The sequence below is a fragment of the Vitis vinifera genome, chromosome 12, assembly GCF_030704535.1.
Source record: "Vitis vinifera cultivar Pinot Noir 40024 chromosome 12, ASM3070453v1".
Classification (NCBI taxonomy): Eukaryota; Viridiplantae; Streptophyta; class Magnoliopsida; order Vitales; family Vitaceae; genus Vitis; species Vitis vinifera.
This window is the reverse complement of record NC_081816.1, coordinates 3,021,471-3,040,359: the sequence shown is the minus strand read 5'-3', so window position 1 is coordinate 3,040,359 and position 18,889 is coordinate 3,021,471. Positions and strand designations below refer to the sequence as shown.

Sequence of the window (18,889 nt, the reverse complement as noted above, 5' to 3'; positions counted from 1 at the left end):
GAGAGGGAGAGAGAGAGAGAGGGAGGGAGGATGAAGTTGTCTCGTGAAGCAGCAGGTAAGCAAAAGGAGGAGTAGACTGAGTAGTAGGAGAAAAAACGAATAAAATAAAATTATAAGGAGGAAAAACAAAGCCTCTTCTCCCTTTCTCTCTCATTCTCATACGCCACCACCACCAGCACCACCACCACCACAACAAGCTCTCTCTCTCTCTCTCTATTCACTTTCCATAACTCACATTCATTCTTTGCTTCCTCCTTTTATATCACGAGATCCCCATCTCTTTTTTTTTTTTTTTTTTTCCTCTCTTCTCTCGTCTCTCTCTCTATCTGCAATCTATCCTCTTCATGCCTTCCTTGTTTACTATATCTCTTTGTACTGTCTTCCATGTTGTTATAGTTTGATGAGAGCCTAAAACTCTGAAATCAGCAATTTTTGGTATTAGCTTTTCTGGTTATCTCTAGAGAAAATGCCTTATACGTCGAAATCGATACAAGAAATGGGCATTGATTCGCTTTCAGATAGAGTGCGGGACACGCTGAGTTGCGAGAGCAATAAGCCTGATTTCAGAGAGCTTGATCTGGGTTCGCCCGTTTCGCCGTTGATGACTCGAGGCAGCGGCGGCGGAGGCGGCGGCAGCGGTGGTGGTGGTGGTGGTCCCGCAGCTATGAGCAGCAGTTCAAGCTCCTCCGGTTCGGTTTCTGGCAAAACTGGTGGTACCCAGTTGGTTAAAAGACCAGATGGTAGTCTAAACAACTACTCCGGGGAGCTCTCGGCCTCCAGCGAGACCAGCCCCTACGCCTCTGAAACCCTTCGATCCGTTGCCGGCACCCGGAATTCGAGGCCGGGTCACCGGAGATCGAGCTCGGCTGGACCGCCATTGATCTACTCAGGTGCAAGCTTCGTTAGTAGCAGCAATGGTGGTTGTAGTGGTGGGGGTGCAAGCTCTATCTCGTCCAACCCAAACGCAAATGTGCTTCCCAGCGGCAACATTTGCCCGTCGGGGAAGATCCTGAAGGCCGGAATGCCATGCCGGAGCTCCGGCAGGTCCGACGTGTTAGGTTCGGGAACCGGCCACTACGGCCACGGCAGCATAATGCGTGGTGGTGCTAAATTGAGCAGTCCACGGAGCATTGCCGATGTAAATATGACCGGAAATATACAATTCGCCGGAGAATCTGTGATGGTAAAGAGGGCAATGGGTAGTTCTGATCCTGAGGAGGTGAAGAAAGCTGGCAATGAGTTGTATAGAAGAGGGAGTTTCACTGAGGCCTTATCGTTGTATGATCGAGCTATTTCACTCTCACCGGACAATGCAGCCTATCGGAGTAACCGAGCAGCGGCATTGACGGCGCTCGGGAAGTTGGCAGAGGCGGTAAAGGAGTGTGAGGAGGCTGTGAGGTTGGACCCTGGATATGGAAGGGCTCATCAAAGATTGGCCTCTCTTTATCTCAGGTACTTTTGGAAAATTACAAGTGAATTTTCTGTTATATTTCTTAGTTAGTTTTTTTTTTTCTTTGTATTGGTTATTTGTTCATGTTTGTTTTAGGAAAGTGGTGATTTTTTCTTAGATTAATGTGATTGGGGTTTGTTGTAATGATCAGCATTGTGTTTTTCTGTCTTTCTCGTTGGTGTTGATGGGTGGAATGGATCCATTTTATCTTGGATGACTGTCTTTGTCTGAATGAATTTTGTTTATGCTATGGCTGTTGTTCATTTCTGTTCTATGCTTTTGTTGCTTTGATTGGTGATAGAATCTTAGATCTCGGGTTTAGTTGTTTGTTTATGGGAACAAGTTGACATTGGTGGATCTCTTGGAGGTTAGTTGTCCTGGTGGGTGATAAAGTAGTTAGCCCTGTGAAAGGATTCTTTTGCTTATTTATGGGATTTGAGTTGTTTAGGTTCATGGGTTTTTTATTTATTCTGTTTGTTTGATTAGGTATTCTTGGTCTAATCTTCATTACCAGTGTTGCTTTCTCGGATTCAATTGGAATCACAGTTGCAGGGTGTATGGCCTTCATGGGTTATTGATTCAAAGTTAGAATCTTTATTAACAGTTAGAAGCATTTAGTTTTCTTCCTTTATAGTAGTAACTGCTCACAGCAATCATTTCAAGTGGCTGTCCATTGATGTCAATTTAACCTATGTTTTCTTTCCCAGGTTAGGGCAGGTTGAAAATGCCCGACGCCATCTCTTTTTACCTGGGCAACCACCAGATCCATCCGAGCTTCAGAAGTTGCTTTCTTTGGAGAAGCATCTGAACCGATGTGCTGATGCCCGAAAAATTGGTGATTGGAAAAGTGCACTAAGGGAATGTGATGCAGCCATTGCAGGCGGGGCAGATTCTTCTCCTCAGGTGAGACTCCAGGGATAAAATTTATATTTCTATTCTTCTAGTCAACATGGAACAGAACTTCAAACCACCTGAACTGTTTGCATGGAATTTACAGCTCATTTCTTGTAGAGCAGAGGCCCTGTTGAAGCTCCACCAAATCGAAGATGCAGATTCCTGCCTATCAAGCATTCCAAAATTTGAACATTATTCTCCTTCCTGCTCAACCAAGTTCGTCTGTATGATTGCTGAAGCCTATGTTCTCTATGTCCGAGCTCAGGTTGAGATGGCACTGGGAAGGTGAGCTCCGCAAAATGGTGTTCCAATTGTAAAATAAGTATGGATTTTGAGGGGAGTGAGAATGGATGATGGATTTCTTGCAGGTTTGAGAATGCAGTTGCAGCAGCAGAGAAGGCGGGATTGATTGATTACAGTAATGTTGAAGTTGCAAAATTGCTGAACAATGTTAAATTGGTGGCAAGAGCACGTGCCCGTGGCAATGAACTCTTCAGTTCTGGAAGATTTTCAGAAGCCTGCTCAGCTTACGGGGAAGGCCTCAAGTATGATACATCGAACTCTGTTCTATATTGCAATAGAGCAGTTTGCTGGTCTAAACTTGGTCTATGGGAAAAATCTGTTGAGGACTGCAACCATGCCCTCAAGATCCAACCAAATTACACCAAGGCTCTTCTTCGCAGAGCTGTCTCAAATGGGAAGGTGCATATGCATTCCCCCTTCGCATCGTGTGTGTGCGCGTGTGTGTATGCGTTTGTTTTTGTTTTTTTGTTTTTTTGTTTCTTTTCTAGTGCTCTTTTTCTAAATTTTGATTACTTTTATATAAATTGTTGGCATTTTTTTGTGGGATATTGTAGCTTGGACAATGGGCAGAGGCAGTGAAAGATTATGAGGTCTTGAGGAGGGAACTTCCTGGAGACATTGAGGTTGCTGAATCTCTATCCCAGGCACAGGCTGCATTGTCAAAATCATGGGAGGAGGAAACTCATAGTGTGAAGTTTGGTGGTGAAGTGGAGGAGGTTTCTGGTGTCGACCAGTTTAAAGCTGCAATATCTTCACCTGGTGAGCCTTCTTACTGCATCAAATTGTTACTTATCTACATGCATCTTCTCCTTTCCTGCTAATTAAAACTTGAAATTTCAGGTGTTTCGGTGGTTCACTTCAAAGTGGCATCCAATTACCAGTGTGGACAGGTCTCCCCCATCATGGATAAGCTCTGTGTTCAATATCCATCCATAAAATTTCTCAAGGTCAGTAACACAGGTTGTTTTCCATGTCCCAATGTGACTCAGACTATTCCACTGTTTTAAATAGCATTCGGGTTGAGAGTTGATATGCAATGTTATGTATAAACCATAATTAAAATTTCACAAAATATACCATTTTCATCTGTTTGATTAGCGTCTCTTTTGGGGTTGAGGATTCAAACTAGTTTCAAATGCTAGAAAGCAAACAGAATAGTTTCAGTCACACACTAAATCTTTTGCTTTGCTATCATAACATTGTTAATAAAAAGAATGTGAAGAGTTTGTATTTGTTGTATGATTGAAGGTGGATGTGGAGGAGAGCCCAGCAGTAGCAAAAGCCGAGAGCATAAAAAGTGTTCCAACCTTCAAGATTTACAAGAACGGGGGTAAGGTCAATGAAATGATCTGTCCCAGCCATCAATACTTGGAGTACTCGGTGAGGTATTACAGTCTCTAAAATGGATGTGCATTGGTGTCCTCCCATTGCCCAACCCCACTTCGGATTGGGCTCTTCCCAGTATCCCCAGGTCCCAGCCCTCCTCAATTCATACAAGGATTACCAGTTTCAACCGCTACATAATAATTTCATAGACTCAGGGAGACCCTCAGAAAGAGAATAGCTTATTATTTCACATTTGCTGTCTTATTAATTCTTTCCATTTCAATTTCTCTCTGGTTTCATATCCCTCCTTCACGTCCATTCTTTGTCCTTTTTGACACTCTTTTCAATATGCCAGCCCCATTTTCCTTGTTATAAGAAAGAAAAAAAAAAGCTGAAAAAAAAAGTGTACAATTCAATTATATTGTCTCCTTAGTTGAATGAATGAGAGAGAGAAAGAGAGAGAGTTGGCTGTTAGATGACATTGTGTACAAACTTGATATGTTACAAGTATTGGGAGCAATGAGATGTTGAATGCCTGGCAGGTTAATTCTTGACTGGAAAGTGTAGTGAATTATTGGTGATAATGATTCTTCTTTACATCTCTACCAATAGTCCCATTGACCTTTTCACTTCCCTTACTTTCCCATTGCACATTTTTTTAAAAGAACAAAAAAAAAGTGTGTTCAACTCTCCTATTTTTAATCATTTTTTTTACAGGATACCTGCAGAACTGAAAAATCCCATTTGGACCATTTCAATCTATAAGATTTTAAATACAACTCATTCAGGAACCTTCCTCACTCCCCCTCTCCCTCTTTCTCTGGGAAGCATCATGGGTTGATTTTGAACCAAGAATCTCGTGAATGATTGCATTTGTTTAAAGGGTGTTTGGCTGCTTGGAAAATCATTTCCCTCAATAGCATTTTCCTGCACAGATAGGTAAAAGTTGAAGGGCTGGCAGACACAACTGCAGAGGAAAAAGAGATGTACACGTACCTTGCAGAAAAAGAAAAAAAAGGGAAAATTCCCAAAGGGGCCATCTCTGCTGGGGGGATTACACATCTGAATTAATGATGGATTTTGTGTTTTGGGTATAGATTTTGCACATCAAGTCATATGACATACATTAAAACATAACAAGACAATTAAAAGGGCACCAACTTCTGAAACCCAAAGACAAAAACTACATAATTATAATTAATGTAAGGCCTCAAAAGTGGATCCCCCGTGAGTGGGGTGAGTTGAGTTAACATGTGGGGCATTAATGTTTGCATCCTAATGAGTTAATGGCCCTGCTCCTACTTGTCCTTTAAACCCTTCACCCACCCATCCCGCTTGGTCCCTAAGTCCCTTCGCCTTTGGTGATCGATCCAATGCAATCATGTACACCTTGTACTTGTCTACATGTACGCTGTGTGCTGTGGTATCCGTGTATGTCTTTGAGTTTCCCACGCTAACCATACCCCTTTGCTGGGGCCTGGCCTCAGGCTGATGAGAGATAGCTGTTTGTGATTATTCCAGATAGGGAAAGCTGGAAAGCTGTAAAGTTAGAGAGCTTTTTGCAGTTGTATATAGTTTAATTATGGTGCTCTTCCACAGACCATACACGCCTCCTTCCTGATCATTCTTGCCTAGAGCCATTCAACCCTAATGTAGCTGCCCCTTTATCAACTGGCTATAGATATAAGACTGCAATTTGGGGCAGGTTGAATTGGGTTATGTGGCAGTGATTTTGGAATTAAATTATTGAACTACTATTTTGGTCTATTCTCTGAGAGTTCAATTTTTTGGAGTAATGTGCTGTTAAACAAAGTGCATATGAGATTTTAGTCAATTCAAGTCTACCCAGATCTTCATGACTCTCCTAAACTTGACGGCCAATTTAAGGTGCTTTAGGATGTGAAAGTGTTAGGCCTGACCTGGGTCTTTTTCTTTTCTTTCTGTCTGTATGCTTTGCTGTTCCGATCATTAATAGATGATAGTGAAGGAAAATAGTAAGACACTGATCTCCATGGAGCTTATCATCTCCACCGTCGAATATTTCTAATAAAATTTAGATCATTAAACGAGGGTACAAATATATAAAATCAATATATAAGAATATAAACTATTGATACTCAAATACAAAATCATTAGATCGGAAGGTGTACACGTAACACCATCTGATTGATAGTATTTTTTAGGTGTGAGTCAAACAATATTTTTTGGTGCTATAATAGGACTCGGTTAAATTTGCTTTAACTCTTCGTCTCTGTTACTCAATTTTCAAATTCATCAAATTCACATCTTTACTAAATGTTGACAAATAGCAAGCCTCTTGAAAATTGAACTAAATTCAACAAATAATTTCTATGGCAATGCTATAACATGTCCATTTCTTCTAGTATTTCTATATACTATGAAAAAATCCTACATAATGTACTTTTCTTGGCAGTGTATGTTGATACCTCGGGTCCCTAACGATCCACGCAATTGCTGAATGGATGGACACGCGATCTCAATCCACAAAGGTTCTTGATTCAGTCGTTATACCTGCAAAAGACATCCGGACAGGGTGTCCAGACGCACCCTCCGCTGGTTTTGTTAGCCATGGTTAGAGAGGGAGATATAAATCAGTTGGCCTTTTACTAGGTATCCAGATATTACCTTCCTCTTCGTGTGAAGGTTTATATATAGTGTCAAGAGTACTGTTCCTCTCATTAATGGTAAGGAGATATTTTATGTTTATCATGATGACATTCGGAGGCAGCATGGTCATCGCCACCCTACTGGCGGCTGTCAGAAACCGAGGTAGGTGATGCTGCTGTCAGAGATCATGAAAAGTGATCATGTAGAATGATCGTGGGAAGTGACTTGTTGTCACCTCAACTTGTCTTTTCACTCTGCAGGTGATGGGACGTGGGTCATGGCTGTTTGTTGCGATAGCGTGTAAGACTCGCTTTACTTTAGTCAATGATCCGGACAACCATATCCGGATAGCTCATGCTGGTATCCGGATGAATTGTGGAGCGGACGCATTAATGGAAGCCGTCCGGATGCCTATGCTTTGTAAGCGTAGTTTGCTCTTCCTTGAGGCAGTCCGGATGGGAAACTCGCGTTATGTGTGCTTTATAGGAAGATCCGGATGAGGGTGACCCGGATGACAATGTGTGCCACGTGTCACTGTAAGATGCGTGCCACGTGTTCTCGGAGGGAGGGGTCCCTACAGTGTAGGCAGTGGGAAATGCCTCAACAGGCAAGGTCTTTGAGAAACCAGCCACACTCTTGAAGTGAATCTTCTCACTTGATGTCTCATCAACCTTGATCTCAATCACCGATGGCCGGAAAATGAGGTCCTTGGTCTTCACTCCTTTCAACTTCTTGATCTTCATCTTCTCAATGTAGCCATGTATCTCTGTGTCATAATTCACTAGCACGTCGATGGTCTTGAACCGGTGTTCGACCTTTCTTTGTTGCACAATCCACATGAAACCGGTGCTCCTCACAAACCCCACTTCGATAACATCGACTAGGGGGAGAAGCCCTAGAGGGAGTTCAAATTCTTTGAGAAGAGAAGCTGCCATTTTCATGGCTTTTCTTCACAATGCCACCTTCCTTCTGTGTCATGAATGAAATTCCCTCAAAGGTAGCTTTCTATCTTTGATTTGAGTTAGGCAAGTGGGTGAGAAAAGGGCGTGTTTTAATTTATTCATGTGCAGTTGAGGAGTGACCAAAAAGTGAGACAAGCTTCATGGGAGAAATCAAAGTTTGGTGCATTTCTATATGGCCGGCTTGTATGCTTCAATAGTTCAGTTTTCTTGTTTTGGCCTCTCAACGGGCTAAAGGCCGGTTTCTTATGTCTGGTTCAAATAAAAGATAAAAAGAAAAATCAGAAGAAAATTCATATACATTTCAAAGAAATGTAAATTTTAACTTTATAATAAAATAAGGAATCAATTTTGTTGTGACTCCAAATTTTTTCCCCCTTGATTAGAATTTGGCAACCAATAACATCAATTGCTATTATCGATGCTCCGTGTCGTTGGTGCCTTAAAATATGTTGACAATTTTGTTTTATTAGTTTACTAAATCTTACATATCGTACATTTCAAGGGTCTTATTGGTTATGGCTTGAGAATCAAATTCATTTGAGGTACGTATGCATAAGGTATGATGTATGCATGGCTAGGTATGTAAACTAAGAAAATATATATATTGAAAACCTTAATAATATTTCATATTTCATTTTTTTATATTATTAAATTAAGAATATAAATGTGTTAATATTTTTTATTTTATTAAATAAAACATGTACAATATTTAAGCAGAAAAAAAAATTATTATTTAATTTTATTTACATGTGAAAAATCGTACATCCTATTAAAATTATTACTGTGAAATCTATAACCAGAGAGAAATGGAATGGCTTGTCTTTAGGTGCTGCTTGGATGGTGACAAAATGATGGAAACAAAAAATTATTATAGTCCATTGCTCTCTTGTTGTAACAAAGTAAATGAAGTTCAAACAATGCTCAAATATGATTCATAAGAATATCTGCATTGTACATGTAAGTTTTATTCTGATTCCAATACAACCCCAAGTCAAGGCCACTACCATATATATATATATATATATATATGACCATGCAGAATCACCAAACAAGAAGTAAAAGCCCATTGCCAAGCTACTGGCCAGCAGCAAAAGCCTCAACTGGGAAGGTTTTTACAATCCCTGCAAGGCTCTTGAAGTGAATTTTCCCAGTTGGGGGGTCATCCACCTTGATCTGGCTCACTGGGGGCCATAGCATCAGCTCCTTAGCCTTCACACCCTTAAGCTTCTTGATCTTCTTCTTCTCAATATAACCATCTATCTCAGTGTCATAACTGACTAGCTTACTGATCATCTTGAACTCATGCTCCACCTTCTTCTCCTGAATTATCCACATGTACCCGGTGCTTCTCACGAACCCCACTTCCAGCACATTGCCCAGAGGCAGAAGCCCCAGAGGTAGCTCGAATTCCTCTAGAAGAGATGCTGCCATTCTCATGCCTTCTTCATGCCCTTTCTTCACAATGCCTCCTTCCTTCTGTGCCATTGATATTGATCAAATTTCTTTAGAGGGGAGTAGAGGGGAGGAGAGAGTGAAGCTTTCATTTATACACTAGGAAGAGATGAGTGAGACAAGCTTCATCTGGGGATAAATCAAAGTCTTGGGGCATTGTAATCTTCGACAACTGCTTTGTTTCAGTCACTGCTCTCCTCAGTTTTGTCACCAAGTCTCAAGCCTCACTTTTGTTGTATTACAAGACATGAACATATATTTCTTAGGGAAAAATCTTGTCCCATTTCACATGGGAATCCCCATTATGAAAATAAATTCCCCGATGAATCTTGATTTTGTTTTTAATTTCTTAATTTTATATTTTATAATAAACTTATATGTAAATTAATACATTTAATATTAAATTATAAAATCTTTTTTTTCTGGTATTTTAGTAACATTTGTAATGCATTCTCACAACAACAAAAGATTAAATTTATGTGAAATTCATCATGCCACGTGTATTGAAGGATTAGGATTAAGTCCTCCAAGTCCCCAAAATTTTCATTCCAAAAGTTCATGTCTCTTAGCAAGGTTGTTAAGGGATGGAATTTTATTTGAAGGAGCACGTGACGTAACGACCTCACGTGACTGAAGATCTCAGCAGTCAGCGCCATCAGAAGAGAGTGAGAAAGCCTATTATAATAGCCCTTCTTGAATCATACTATCCCATTCTTTTGAGACCCAAAGAAAAATCGAAAATGGGAAGATCATCCAGAAAAATGTCTCTCGAGGAGTACTTTGATTTCTTTGAATCTCGCAACGATACTCCACTCTCTGTCTACAATCTTAATCAGGTTCCTCTTTTCTTTCCTCTCAAACTATATTTTCTAGGCCGCCAAACGGAGCATTTTGGAAAAATCTTTTTGTTCTTTTATTTTATTTTATTTATTTATTTATTTTTATTTTTTATAAAATCGTTGTGTTTGTTTGCTAGGGTTTAAATAATTAGAATATGATTGAACGTTTTGATTTTCTTGGAAACCAAACGGAGCATTTTTTAAAACACTTATTTATTTCGTTTTCTGCTATGTTCTAATGCTGCAGATCATTGCTGTGCATGGATTCATGCATCTCCACAAAGCTCGGAAGGTATCATCTCCATCGCCTTTGTTACTTTCGCTTCTTTCACGACCAGTAAACTCTTACTCTCTGTTTCTTTGTTTGGTTGCTGAGAAAAGAAAACGAAAAGGAAACTAGGTTTTCTGTTCTTCTTTTCCATGGATTTTTTTATGAAAAAATGAAATTACTAACGAAGCCTAATAAATTATTAATTGACTGGTTTTTCACGTTTGCAGCAGGCAATGGTGGATGCTGTGAACACGATTGAGTTGATCGATCCGTGCAGCTCCACGCTGAGTCAAAACATCAAGTCTTGCGCCGGCATGACGCTCAAACAAGTGATCTCTGATCTCAGGGACCTTAATTGGCAAGAATGCTGTGTCACTTCACTCGAAAACATAAGTTCATCCAACAGCAACTACTTAGCTCAGGAGTCAGGCCTCCAGAATGTTGAATTACCGAAATCAAAATCACGAAAAAAAGGTTCAAAATCGAAGACCGTTGATGCTACTACTGTTAACAATGATGCATTGTTCGATGGAAATTCATTGTCGAACTCTTCTGTAATTGGCGAAGGTCCGGGAAAGTTGGTGAAAAAGCGGAAGAGAAAACTGAAGGACAAAGCTGGCGGTGATTCAGCTGCGTGTTCATTTGGATCCTGTTGAATGGAAGTTTTTTTGTTTTTTTGGTCGAATTTCTGACGACTTGGAAGGGTGGTGTTGGTACGTCTGTTAGTTCTTTCCGTGTGGTGTTTTGTGGTCTTTTGTTGTTTTGGGGGGAGTCATGGAGAGGGCGTTTCAAAAAGCAAGGGTAGCTTAGGGCATATTTGGTTGCTGTTTTTGAAAACTGTTTTGGAAAACGGTTTTCGATAACAGCTTTTTATGTTTTCAGAAAAAAAAAAAAAATTGTGTTTGATAACTGAATTCTAGAAAACAATTTTTATCCTCAAAAATAAAAAAACATGATTGGTTAAATTAATAAAAAAGTTTTTTAAAATAAGTAAAACCAAAAATATGTTTGAAAATTATTATTTTTAATTAATAAAGTGTTTCATTCCATTAACTTGATATTATAAATATATAATAATTTTCATATGCACAATTTATTTAAATTTAAAAAAAATTCTATTTTAAAATTTTTACATTAATTATAATTTTCTTAAACAAAATGATGACTTTGTCACCAGAAGTAAGTATATTAATTTCAATAATTTTAGGAAAAAGAAAAGGTTTATGGATGAAAGTGTGATAATTAGGTGGAGCTCATCTTTGTGAAAACATAAAATCTAATTAAAAAAATATAAAAAATAAAAAAAAATACGAAAAACAATCTATTATTTAAATAGTGAAAAAACAATGAAAACATTTTTTTATTATTATCAAAAAAGTGATTTTTGAAAACATAAAAAATACAAAAAATAAAAACACACCCTATTTCCCAAATAAATTTTTTGTGTTTTTTATTTTCAAGAACAGAAAACAGTTCTTTGCCCATAGTCTTTTTGACTTTCTAAGGGAAAGTCAGTAGGGTATCAGTGATTTGAAAGACAGACAAGGTTGTTTACCTGTTTCTGTCCGTTGAGTAGCCACTGTAACATGAGAATTTGTAGTGTTCGACTCCCAATTCAACCGTGGAACTTGAATTTCATGATCATCAAACCTTTATTTTTCTCCCTTGGGGAAAAAGGAATTCAAAAAAAAAAAAACCCAAAAACGCAAGTAATATAGGAGGAAAATGTAAAAATGTAGCTCATTGGTAAGAAACATAAAATGGAAAAACCATCAACTTTTATAACCATACGGTCTTAAAACATGCCCTTCCAGAAGATAAAAAAAATAGAACCAAATCCATGTCCGCCAATTTCAGGAAGATTCATCTCTAAATGATCCATCGGATCATTCCCATTTTTTTTTGCTTTTTGGATTAAAGTCCAAAGGAAAAGCATTCGGTTTAACATACAATGCAGAAATAGTATTTCCAGACGACAACTCCCATCATGCACCACTCGCATATAAGCGGGTCCATTCTTTTGCTGCAAGGTTTCCATTCAGTAAGAAACAATAATTTAATGTCAGAATGCATCTCGGTTGAACGCTAACAACAATATCAAATTAGGGGAAGATGAGCAACGTTACCAGTTTCAACAGCTTCAGCCTCATTGCTCTTCCAATGCTTTGCAATGTTCTCAGAAAGTGGATCATCAGGATTTGGAGCACTTAGAAGAGCTTGGATGCTGGGCAGGAAATAATGAATTATTGTTAACACCCTTCAGGTATTATTATAAATCATAACCAACCACCAATTCCTAACATTCATATCACATGATTTTGAATTTCCAAATCAGTTTGGTAACAAAAACAATCATATTTTGCTTTTATATGGGAGCACAAATATGTCACCTCAGCAACACCGTTCGGATTTGGAGGGCCGGACTCCACTTGTCTTTGAGAATATCCAGGCATATCCTTCCAAGCTGCATGAAGAAATCAATTTTATGTTCAGAGACTTCATAAATTTCAGTTTTAAAGTAAGTGAAAATAATGAGCGGGAAGAGGAGGTCCCTTGCCTTATCAATGTTAGGATGGTATATCTTGGTCAAGAAGCGAACCTGTAATGATGAAACACAAACAACCATATGCATTCAAAAACCAACCTTACTACATGCAGTACAAAAAGTATAGACCACAGATGAGAGGGCATAAATTTAAGAAGCAAATGTGAGAGAAACTGAACTCAGCCCCTCCATATTCAAAATTTTGAAATACAAAGAGAAAGGGTCCTAGTGCTTGCAACAGAGAAAATGAATGTAATACCCTCAACCATCTACTTGATTCACATTACAGACCAACAACATTAACTACAGAAAATAAAGGAATGTGATGGTTAACAGAATTTTTACAAAGAGCAAACCACTAGCATCCCCATACACATGAACAAAACTACAGTCATGTGAGGATCAAGTGGAAAACCAGAATAAACCATGTCTTTCAGGCAAAGCACTGTAGCATTTCTACGTTCTTAAAAGTTAAGATCGAGATGAGAGAATAATGATTGAACAACAATTCCACTAATTAATAGCTCCAGTTTCCCGTACTTGGAATAATTTCAGTGCTACAAGAAAATTTTTCAACACAGATGACACCATTATAAATGACAAAGAAAAGGGTGGAATGTAAAGTAAGAGTAAACAGTTTCAACATATATCATCATTAAAACCAAGTACCTGTATAGAGAGCCATAGAAGAACAGACAAACTGCAACAACATACTAGAGAAACTAACTTGATAAAAAAGGGTAATTACAGAACAATCAGATGAAACATCTGAATAATTTTCCACAACATTTATGCCACATCTTTAAGTTGCACTAGTCCTGAGATCAATAATAACACAAAGCAGGAATGGAGGTTTGGATGTTTGTTCCAGTCTCTGATCCCTGAACATATCCAAATGCTGGAATGGAAATTCCTAGTTAATTTTCATTCCTAGGTATCAGACGCATTCTGATTCTCCCCTTCCAACGAATTAGCATCTGTGTCATATTGTCATCCTAAACTTTATCAATCACAAAAAGAAAACAATTTAGCACAAAGAAGTGAGCAACAACATACCCCATCTGCTTTAAGATTCATAGGAAGATATTATTAAATGTCTGCACAGGTATCCACTCTCAATTTTATACTTTTGTATGGAATGAATACAGGTTTAATGTAGCCAAGGTAATGCATTTACAAACTAAGCAGCCAAAGGAAACAGGAATATAATGTCACTTAAACTATTGGTAAACACAAAGAGCATGAATTCCCTTCTAATGATAAAGGGAAACATGTAGAACCAGGAGCTTGAAATGTATCAAGATTTATTAAAATACCTTGGGAGCCGCCATTGGATATTCTTCGGGGAGAAATAATTCCAATTTGAAAACCCCTCCTAGATGGATAAGAAAATAAGAAAAGAATTGAAATATAAGTCAGCAGTAAGTGAAAGAACAGAAATGGGGAACACAAAGTAAAATTAACCACTTCATAAAAATACATTAATTAAGGTAGGTAGCTGTTGACTACAGAATAACATGCATAGAAGTTTCTTAGAGATGAATAGTCCTAGCACCAAGTTATTTCAACAAACAATACTTGCTCTTAATTTTGCAAACATTCCTGATAAAAGAATGCTGACTATACATATACCATCCAGAATGGACTCTCCAAAAATAAATCAATAAATAAACTCAACAACATAGAAAAAGCAAGTTTTTTCTTTTCCTTTTACTAAACTAAATAGGAAGAAGAGAAAAGACAATCCAATATGCCAGTTAACAGTCTTCTATAGCCAATAGGAGCGAAAAAATTCAAACATAATATTCTGGCACCTCACTAGGAACAAAAGCCCACAGCATCCAATCAGCGGAAAGATGCCTCAAGCCAACAAAGACCAATACCAAAAGTAATCGATCTCATTATAGATCCTGTAGGTGCAAAGCACAAAAATAATCCCAAGGTAACACAAGAGGATCATAATATAAAAGCATCCAGAAAGAGGCCTAAAGCCAGCACAGACCAGGACTAAAAGTAATTAATCTAATCATAGATCTATTTAGATTTCATAAAACAGGCAGAGAGCATTTTCTTCCCTCAAGATTCAACAACAAAATGCCAGCGACAATATAACCATAACCCAAACAACAGAAACACTCATCAATAATATATCAATGGAATTTCAGAAAGTTTAAAGTCTTCTGCTAATATATTCATATGTAGTACAATGCTTGTAAAGAGAGGGCATGCAAGAGAAGCCAAGCTAATACTTATTTTTAATGGTAAGAAAAGTACTTTTCTTTCATCAGAAAAGCCCTTTATCGGTATCCGGTCAAATGAGTATCTTCACACCTACTGTCGCTTAAAATGTAACCTTCTTCCCTCACCTCACTTATCTTTCTCCCTCCATGAACCGAACCATCCCCTCTTTCTTTACTGGATTTTTCTAACAAAATTCACTCTCTCCTAATCTTTCCAGAAACAGAAGGTGTGATCTTCCTCAAGAATCAATCTTTCTCTCTTAAACTTCTCCATTGATATCACCAATGCACCTCCACTCTCCTATCTATCATCAGGAACTGCAGTCTCCACCATTAAAAGGACTTAAAACATTGTCATACAAAACTACCACCATCATTTGGCATCACATGTTCCGTTATAGTGGTTACCTTCAATCCGGTTTTATCTTTTCTTTGATTGCACATAAAATGTAGGAAATAAAGGGAACAAGAGGCCATTTTGGTAAAAAAATCTTGGAGATCACAAATAATTAAGGAGAAAAAAAAAGTTATTTTTTTTGTCAAAAAATGAGGAAGTAACATAATCACTAAATCATGAGGGAATTAAAAGTTACTTTAAAACCTCAAGAAAGATCCCTAGAATTGTTGGGAAAACTCCAAGGAGATGGTGTAATATTCCTTAAAAAGAGTATCGTTAGTTAAATGATTGATAAAACCACTACTTTCAGTCCTGACCCCCTTAACCTTTTACTCTAACCAAATGTTACCCATACATCCATATGGATTCTCATGGCACATAGCAAAATTATGAAATGCTTTACCATTTCGCTTTGTGCACACCAGCAAGTGGATTCTGGTGAAGAGTCACTTATCAATCAGTGATTCCACCAAAATCCTTTCACATACCTTCTGAGCCCCGAAGCCATAAGAGAGAACTCTTACAGTTAAAAAATTAATTTCCAACAGTCCAACACAAAAAAAAAAATGATGGATTTCTACTAAATCACAAATAGAAAGAACTTCCTTTGGTAAAACATTCACTCCAAGAAACAAAGTCAACTAGCTATTTACCTTCATAAGGGGATTGTGTTGGACCCAAAATCATTACATTAAAATACCGCATGTTCTCTTCTGAAGGAGAAGCACTAATTCCTGGAGCTGTATTCACAGAGGACTAATAATATCAGTAAATTAAAAGACCCACATTAAAAACTAAAATTTCATAAAAGCAATTAAGAAATGCAAGTACCACTATAAAGGAACAATTTTAGAATCTTTGAAGAGAAATTCCACCAAACAAAAACTAACCACCCTCTCATGAAAAAGAAAGGGAATAAAACTTTGAAATACTTAATTTGTTACATCCCATCAAACTTAGGGCATTGGTCCATCAGGACGTATATAACATTTTTTTAATAAACCCTACCCACATTCCTTGCTACAACTTGGAATTGATATAGCTGTCATAATGTTGACATTAAGCCGAAGCAAGCTACCCACCCTAAAATGAGCCATCTGATAGTGGTAAATAACAAAATCCAAATGATCTCAAGCTTCTTCACAATTAAATTGTCCAAATTCTCAGGCGAATCATTGTGTAAAATAAAAAGGAAAAGTAAGGAGCCACATCAAGCAAAGAAATGCACAGTATTCCTTGTCATCAGCAAGAAAAATCTAACCACAACAAAACAACTTTGGTTCCCGTTCCCAACCCAAATCTCTACAAACCCACTCCTTAATTACCATAAACGAAGCATTGATCAAACAAACCCCATGAGGCCCCAACTCAATCCACCCGTTTCAGATGCTTTACCCCTCAAAACATCAAAACAATCATTAAACAAAAACAAAATAATAATAAATTCACACCCCCACAAACACAAACACATATATACACACAGACACCCAAGAAATGAGAGAGAAAGAGAGAGACCTGGTTCACTGAGAAGCCTCTGTGTTTCCTGTTCCGTCGTAGACAACAAGAGAAAAAAAAACCCCACAAAAATCAAAACCAGAATTAACGTAAACACATACACATAAATACGAATATAGAAAAGGAGTGATCACAAGAAATTGAAAGAGGGATCGATGGGAGAAGATCAAAGGGTACCTTGATAATCCTTCGAGGAAGATTGCTATTGGCCATTGACTCTGAGATTTTGGAGAGAGGGAGGGAGGGAGGGAGTCAAGAGTTGTATTTTGGCAACACGAAGAAGGAAAAGGTGGAATTTGGGGGGTTTTAAAGCTAACTCCATTGATACTCCCCCTTTTTTCATTTTTATTATTTTTTCCCACGCTTTAGCAAAATGTGTGAATGACCAATCATATTATGGCTTGGTGCATGTGAAGGGGCATAATGATTGGCCCTTGTTTCAAAAATTGGGAAAATATATTAAAATTGTTATATTAATATTTTTCATCATAACCATTTCATGTGATCTCATCATAGCTACCAAGATTCTATTTCTCATTGTTAGTTTTAAATTTTAGATAAATAGTTTTTATTGATTATCAAAAATAAAATATCTTAAAATAATTTTCAAGGGGTATAATCTTGTAAAGGTGTCATTAAGTGTGTTCTTCAATCAATGTAAAATCTCATTTATAGCTACATGATTTTTTAGCTTAAATTTTGGTCATTATTTATGCTCTCTAATCAAAATTTCAAGTTATTTGATTGACATTTCCAAATAATGCATCCATAATTGAAACTCTCCTCCTACTTTAAAGAATATTTTTATAATTTCAAACCAATTAATGAGAGTCATCAAAATCCTGATCCATCTAAAGGGTTTTCGAAGTATTTATTTGAACCTTTTCTTGGATAGGATTTTAGTCATTTCGTTTGAAAATCAATTAGCGTATAATAAAGATAGGTCAAACTTTTTAGGGTATTCGATTTCAACATTATTTACGTGACTATCCCAGGACTTAAGATTGCAGTATGGTATTTTAGCACTTCCTCGAATGGTTATTTGCTATCTATTCTACAATAATAAAACTTACCATTTGAATATTGTTATAATTTTGTTCCATTGTCTTTACATGTTTCTCATTTCAAAGATTAATCAATGACCTATCTTGAAAACTATTCATGTAGAATTGGGGATTGAAGTCAAGTCTTCACAAGGTCAATATGTTTGAAAGTAAAGCAATGTGAGTACAATTGTGTCTAAATGACAATTATATCAAGCTTGAATTAGGGAATTCTTAATTTCTCAAATGTAATTAGTTACATGACGAATGACGAAATCATAGAAAGTATAACTCTCAATTTTTCCAAGATACCAAGAGGTCCACATTTAGATTGATTGATCTTAGAGTAAAATGAAAGGGCCCCAAAATCAAAAGTTTGATAGATTGACTCATTCAATGTGGATTCATCACCCAATTCTAAGTGATACTTGGCATAAGTTTTGTTCACTCATTACCAAATTGACCAATTGTTTAATCTTCCCAATGATGTGAAGTACTTTTTTAAGTTTTCTTTCATAATTGAAGCCAATTTGAATGATGGCTAAGCTTTTCTTTCCTTATTAGGTGTACTTGCTCTATAAATATTAAATACATTTTTTATTTTCTCTCCTACTTGCAAACCAATTTGAATGAAAATTAAGTTTCCTTTTGCTACTTATTAGATAAATAATCCTTCCCATTTCATTAAAAGGAAATTCTAAAAGAAATTGAGAGAGCTTAGAGGAAAATTTTTTCGAGTCTCAGGTTTCCTTTGTCATTACTTGATTCAATCTTCACTCAAACTTCATGAGATCAATTGGTGAACTTCATTATCATTTTCTTTGAGTAATTATGAAATTGGCAATGACTTTTGGCTTGAAAGTTTTGAACATAAATTACTTATAAGGTGATAATCTTTAAATTTGGTCTACGTTTGATAGATCCAATTTGAATTAAAATAAGTAATTGTTTCCTAACTAGACCTATTTGCAATAAGATCAAATTAAATTTAATGTAATTTTATTTAATTGCGGAAATTAAGACA

At 37.2% G+C, this 18,889-nt stretch overlaps 4 protein-coding genes across 5 annotated transcripts; 2 read left to right on the top strand and 2 right to left on the bottom strand.

Moving 5' to 3' along the window:
• LOC100247135 (inactive TPR repeat-containing thioredoxin TTL3) lies at positions 1-4,527 on the top strand. The gene is made up of 7 exons (XM_002276483.4): positions 1-1,452; positions 2,158-2,353; positions 2,448-2,629; positions 2,713-3,046; positions 3,202-3,406; positions 3,488-3,594; positions 3,896-4,527. The coding sequence occupies exons 1-7, from the start codon at positions 467-469 to the stop codon at positions 4,046-4,048; spliced, it is 2,163 nt and encodes a 720-aa protein (XP_002276519.2). The 5' UTR covers positions 1-466; the 3' UTR covers positions 4,049-4,527.
• A 4,110-nt stretch (positions 4,528-8,637) lies between these two features.
• On the bottom strand, positions 8,638-9,048 carry LOC100259133 (uncharacterized). The gene has a single exon (XM_002280418.1). The coding sequence runs from the start codon at positions 9,046-9,048 to the stop codon at positions 8,638-8,640; it is 411 nt and encodes a 136-aa protein (XP_002280454.1).
• Positions 9,049-9,600: 552 nt separating this feature from the next.
• LOC104880851 (uncharacterized) lies at positions 9,601-10,998 on the top strand. Of its 2 annotated transcripts, none has more exons than XM_010658849.3 (3): positions 9,601-9,851; positions 10,102-10,146; positions 10,356-10,998. In XM_010658849.3, the coding sequence occupies exons 1-3, from the start codon at positions 9,756-9,758 to the stop codon at positions 10,779-10,781; spliced, it is 567 nt and encodes a 188-aa protein (XP_010657151.1). In that variant the 5' UTR covers positions 9,601-9,755; the 3' UTR covers positions 10,782-10,998. The 2 variants fall into 2 exon arrangements, with proteins under 2 accessions (XP_010657151.1, XP_019079270.1); XM_019223725.2 differs by having other exon boundaries at positions 9,604-9,851; positions 10,353-10,995.
• An 888-nt stretch (positions 10,999-11,886) lies between these two features.
• Positions 11,887-17,184, bottom strand: LOC100254005 (ubiquitin-conjugating enzyme E2-like). Its single transcript, XM_002280444.5, has 8 exons — positions 17,000-17,184; positions 16,823-16,850; positions 15,961-16,047; positions 13,987-14,045; positions 12,683-12,724; positions 12,516-12,589; positions 12,252-12,349; positions 11,887-12,148 (listed from the first exon to the last, which is right to left on the bottom strand). The coding sequence occupies exons 1-8, from the start codon at positions 17,033-17,035 to the stop codon at positions 12,111-12,113; spliced, it is 462 nt and encodes a 153-aa protein (XP_002280480.1). The 5' UTR covers positions 17,036-17,184; the 3' UTR covers positions 11,887-12,110.
• Positions 17,185-18,889: the final 1,705 nt, after the last annotated feature.

Excerpts from the sequence above, each read along its gene's own strand:
- LOC100247135 (XM_002276483.4), top strand. The coding sequence starts at position 467 with ATGCCTTATACGTCGAAATCGATACAAGAAATGGGCATTGATTCGCTT. Across the intron at positions 2,630-2,712 it reads GTTGAGATGGCACTGGGAAG|GTTTGAGAATGCAGTTGCAG; the intron begins GTGAGCTCCGCA and ends GATTTCTTGCAG. Across the intron at positions 3,047-3,201 it reads GAGCTGTCTCAAATGGGAAG|CTTGGACAATGGGCAGAGGC; the intron begins GTGCATATGCAT and ends GGGATATTGTAG.
- LOC100254005 (XM_002280444.5), bottom strand. The coding sequence starts at position 17,035 with ATGGCCAATAGCAATCTTCCTCGAAGGATTATCAAG. Across the intron at positions 12,725-13,986 it reads ATCCAATGGCGGCTCCCAAG|GTTCGCTTCTTGACCAAGAT; the intron begins GTATTTTAATAA and ends TCATCATTACAG. Across the intron at positions 12,350-12,515 it reads ATCCGAACGGTGTTGCTGAG|CATCCAAGCTCTTCTAAGTG; the intron begins GTGACATATTTG and ends TTTCCTGCCCAG.
- LOC104880851 (XM_019223725.2), top strand. The coding sequence starts at position 9,756 with ATGGGAAGATCATCCAGAAAAATGTCTCTCGAGGAGTACTTTGATTTC. Across the intron at positions 9,852-10,101 it reads CTGTCTACAATCTTAATCAG|ATCATTGCTGTGCATGGATT; the intron begins GTTCCTCTTTTC and ends CTAATGCTGCAG. Across the intron at positions 10,147-10,352 it reads ATCTCCACAAAGCTCGGAAG|CAGGCAATGGTGGATGCTGT; the intron begins GTATCATCTCCA and ends TCACGTTTGCAG.
- LOC100259133 (XM_002280418.1), bottom strand. The coding sequence starts at position 9,048 with ATGGCACAGAAGGAAGGAGGCATTGTGAAGAAAGGGCATGAAGAAGGC.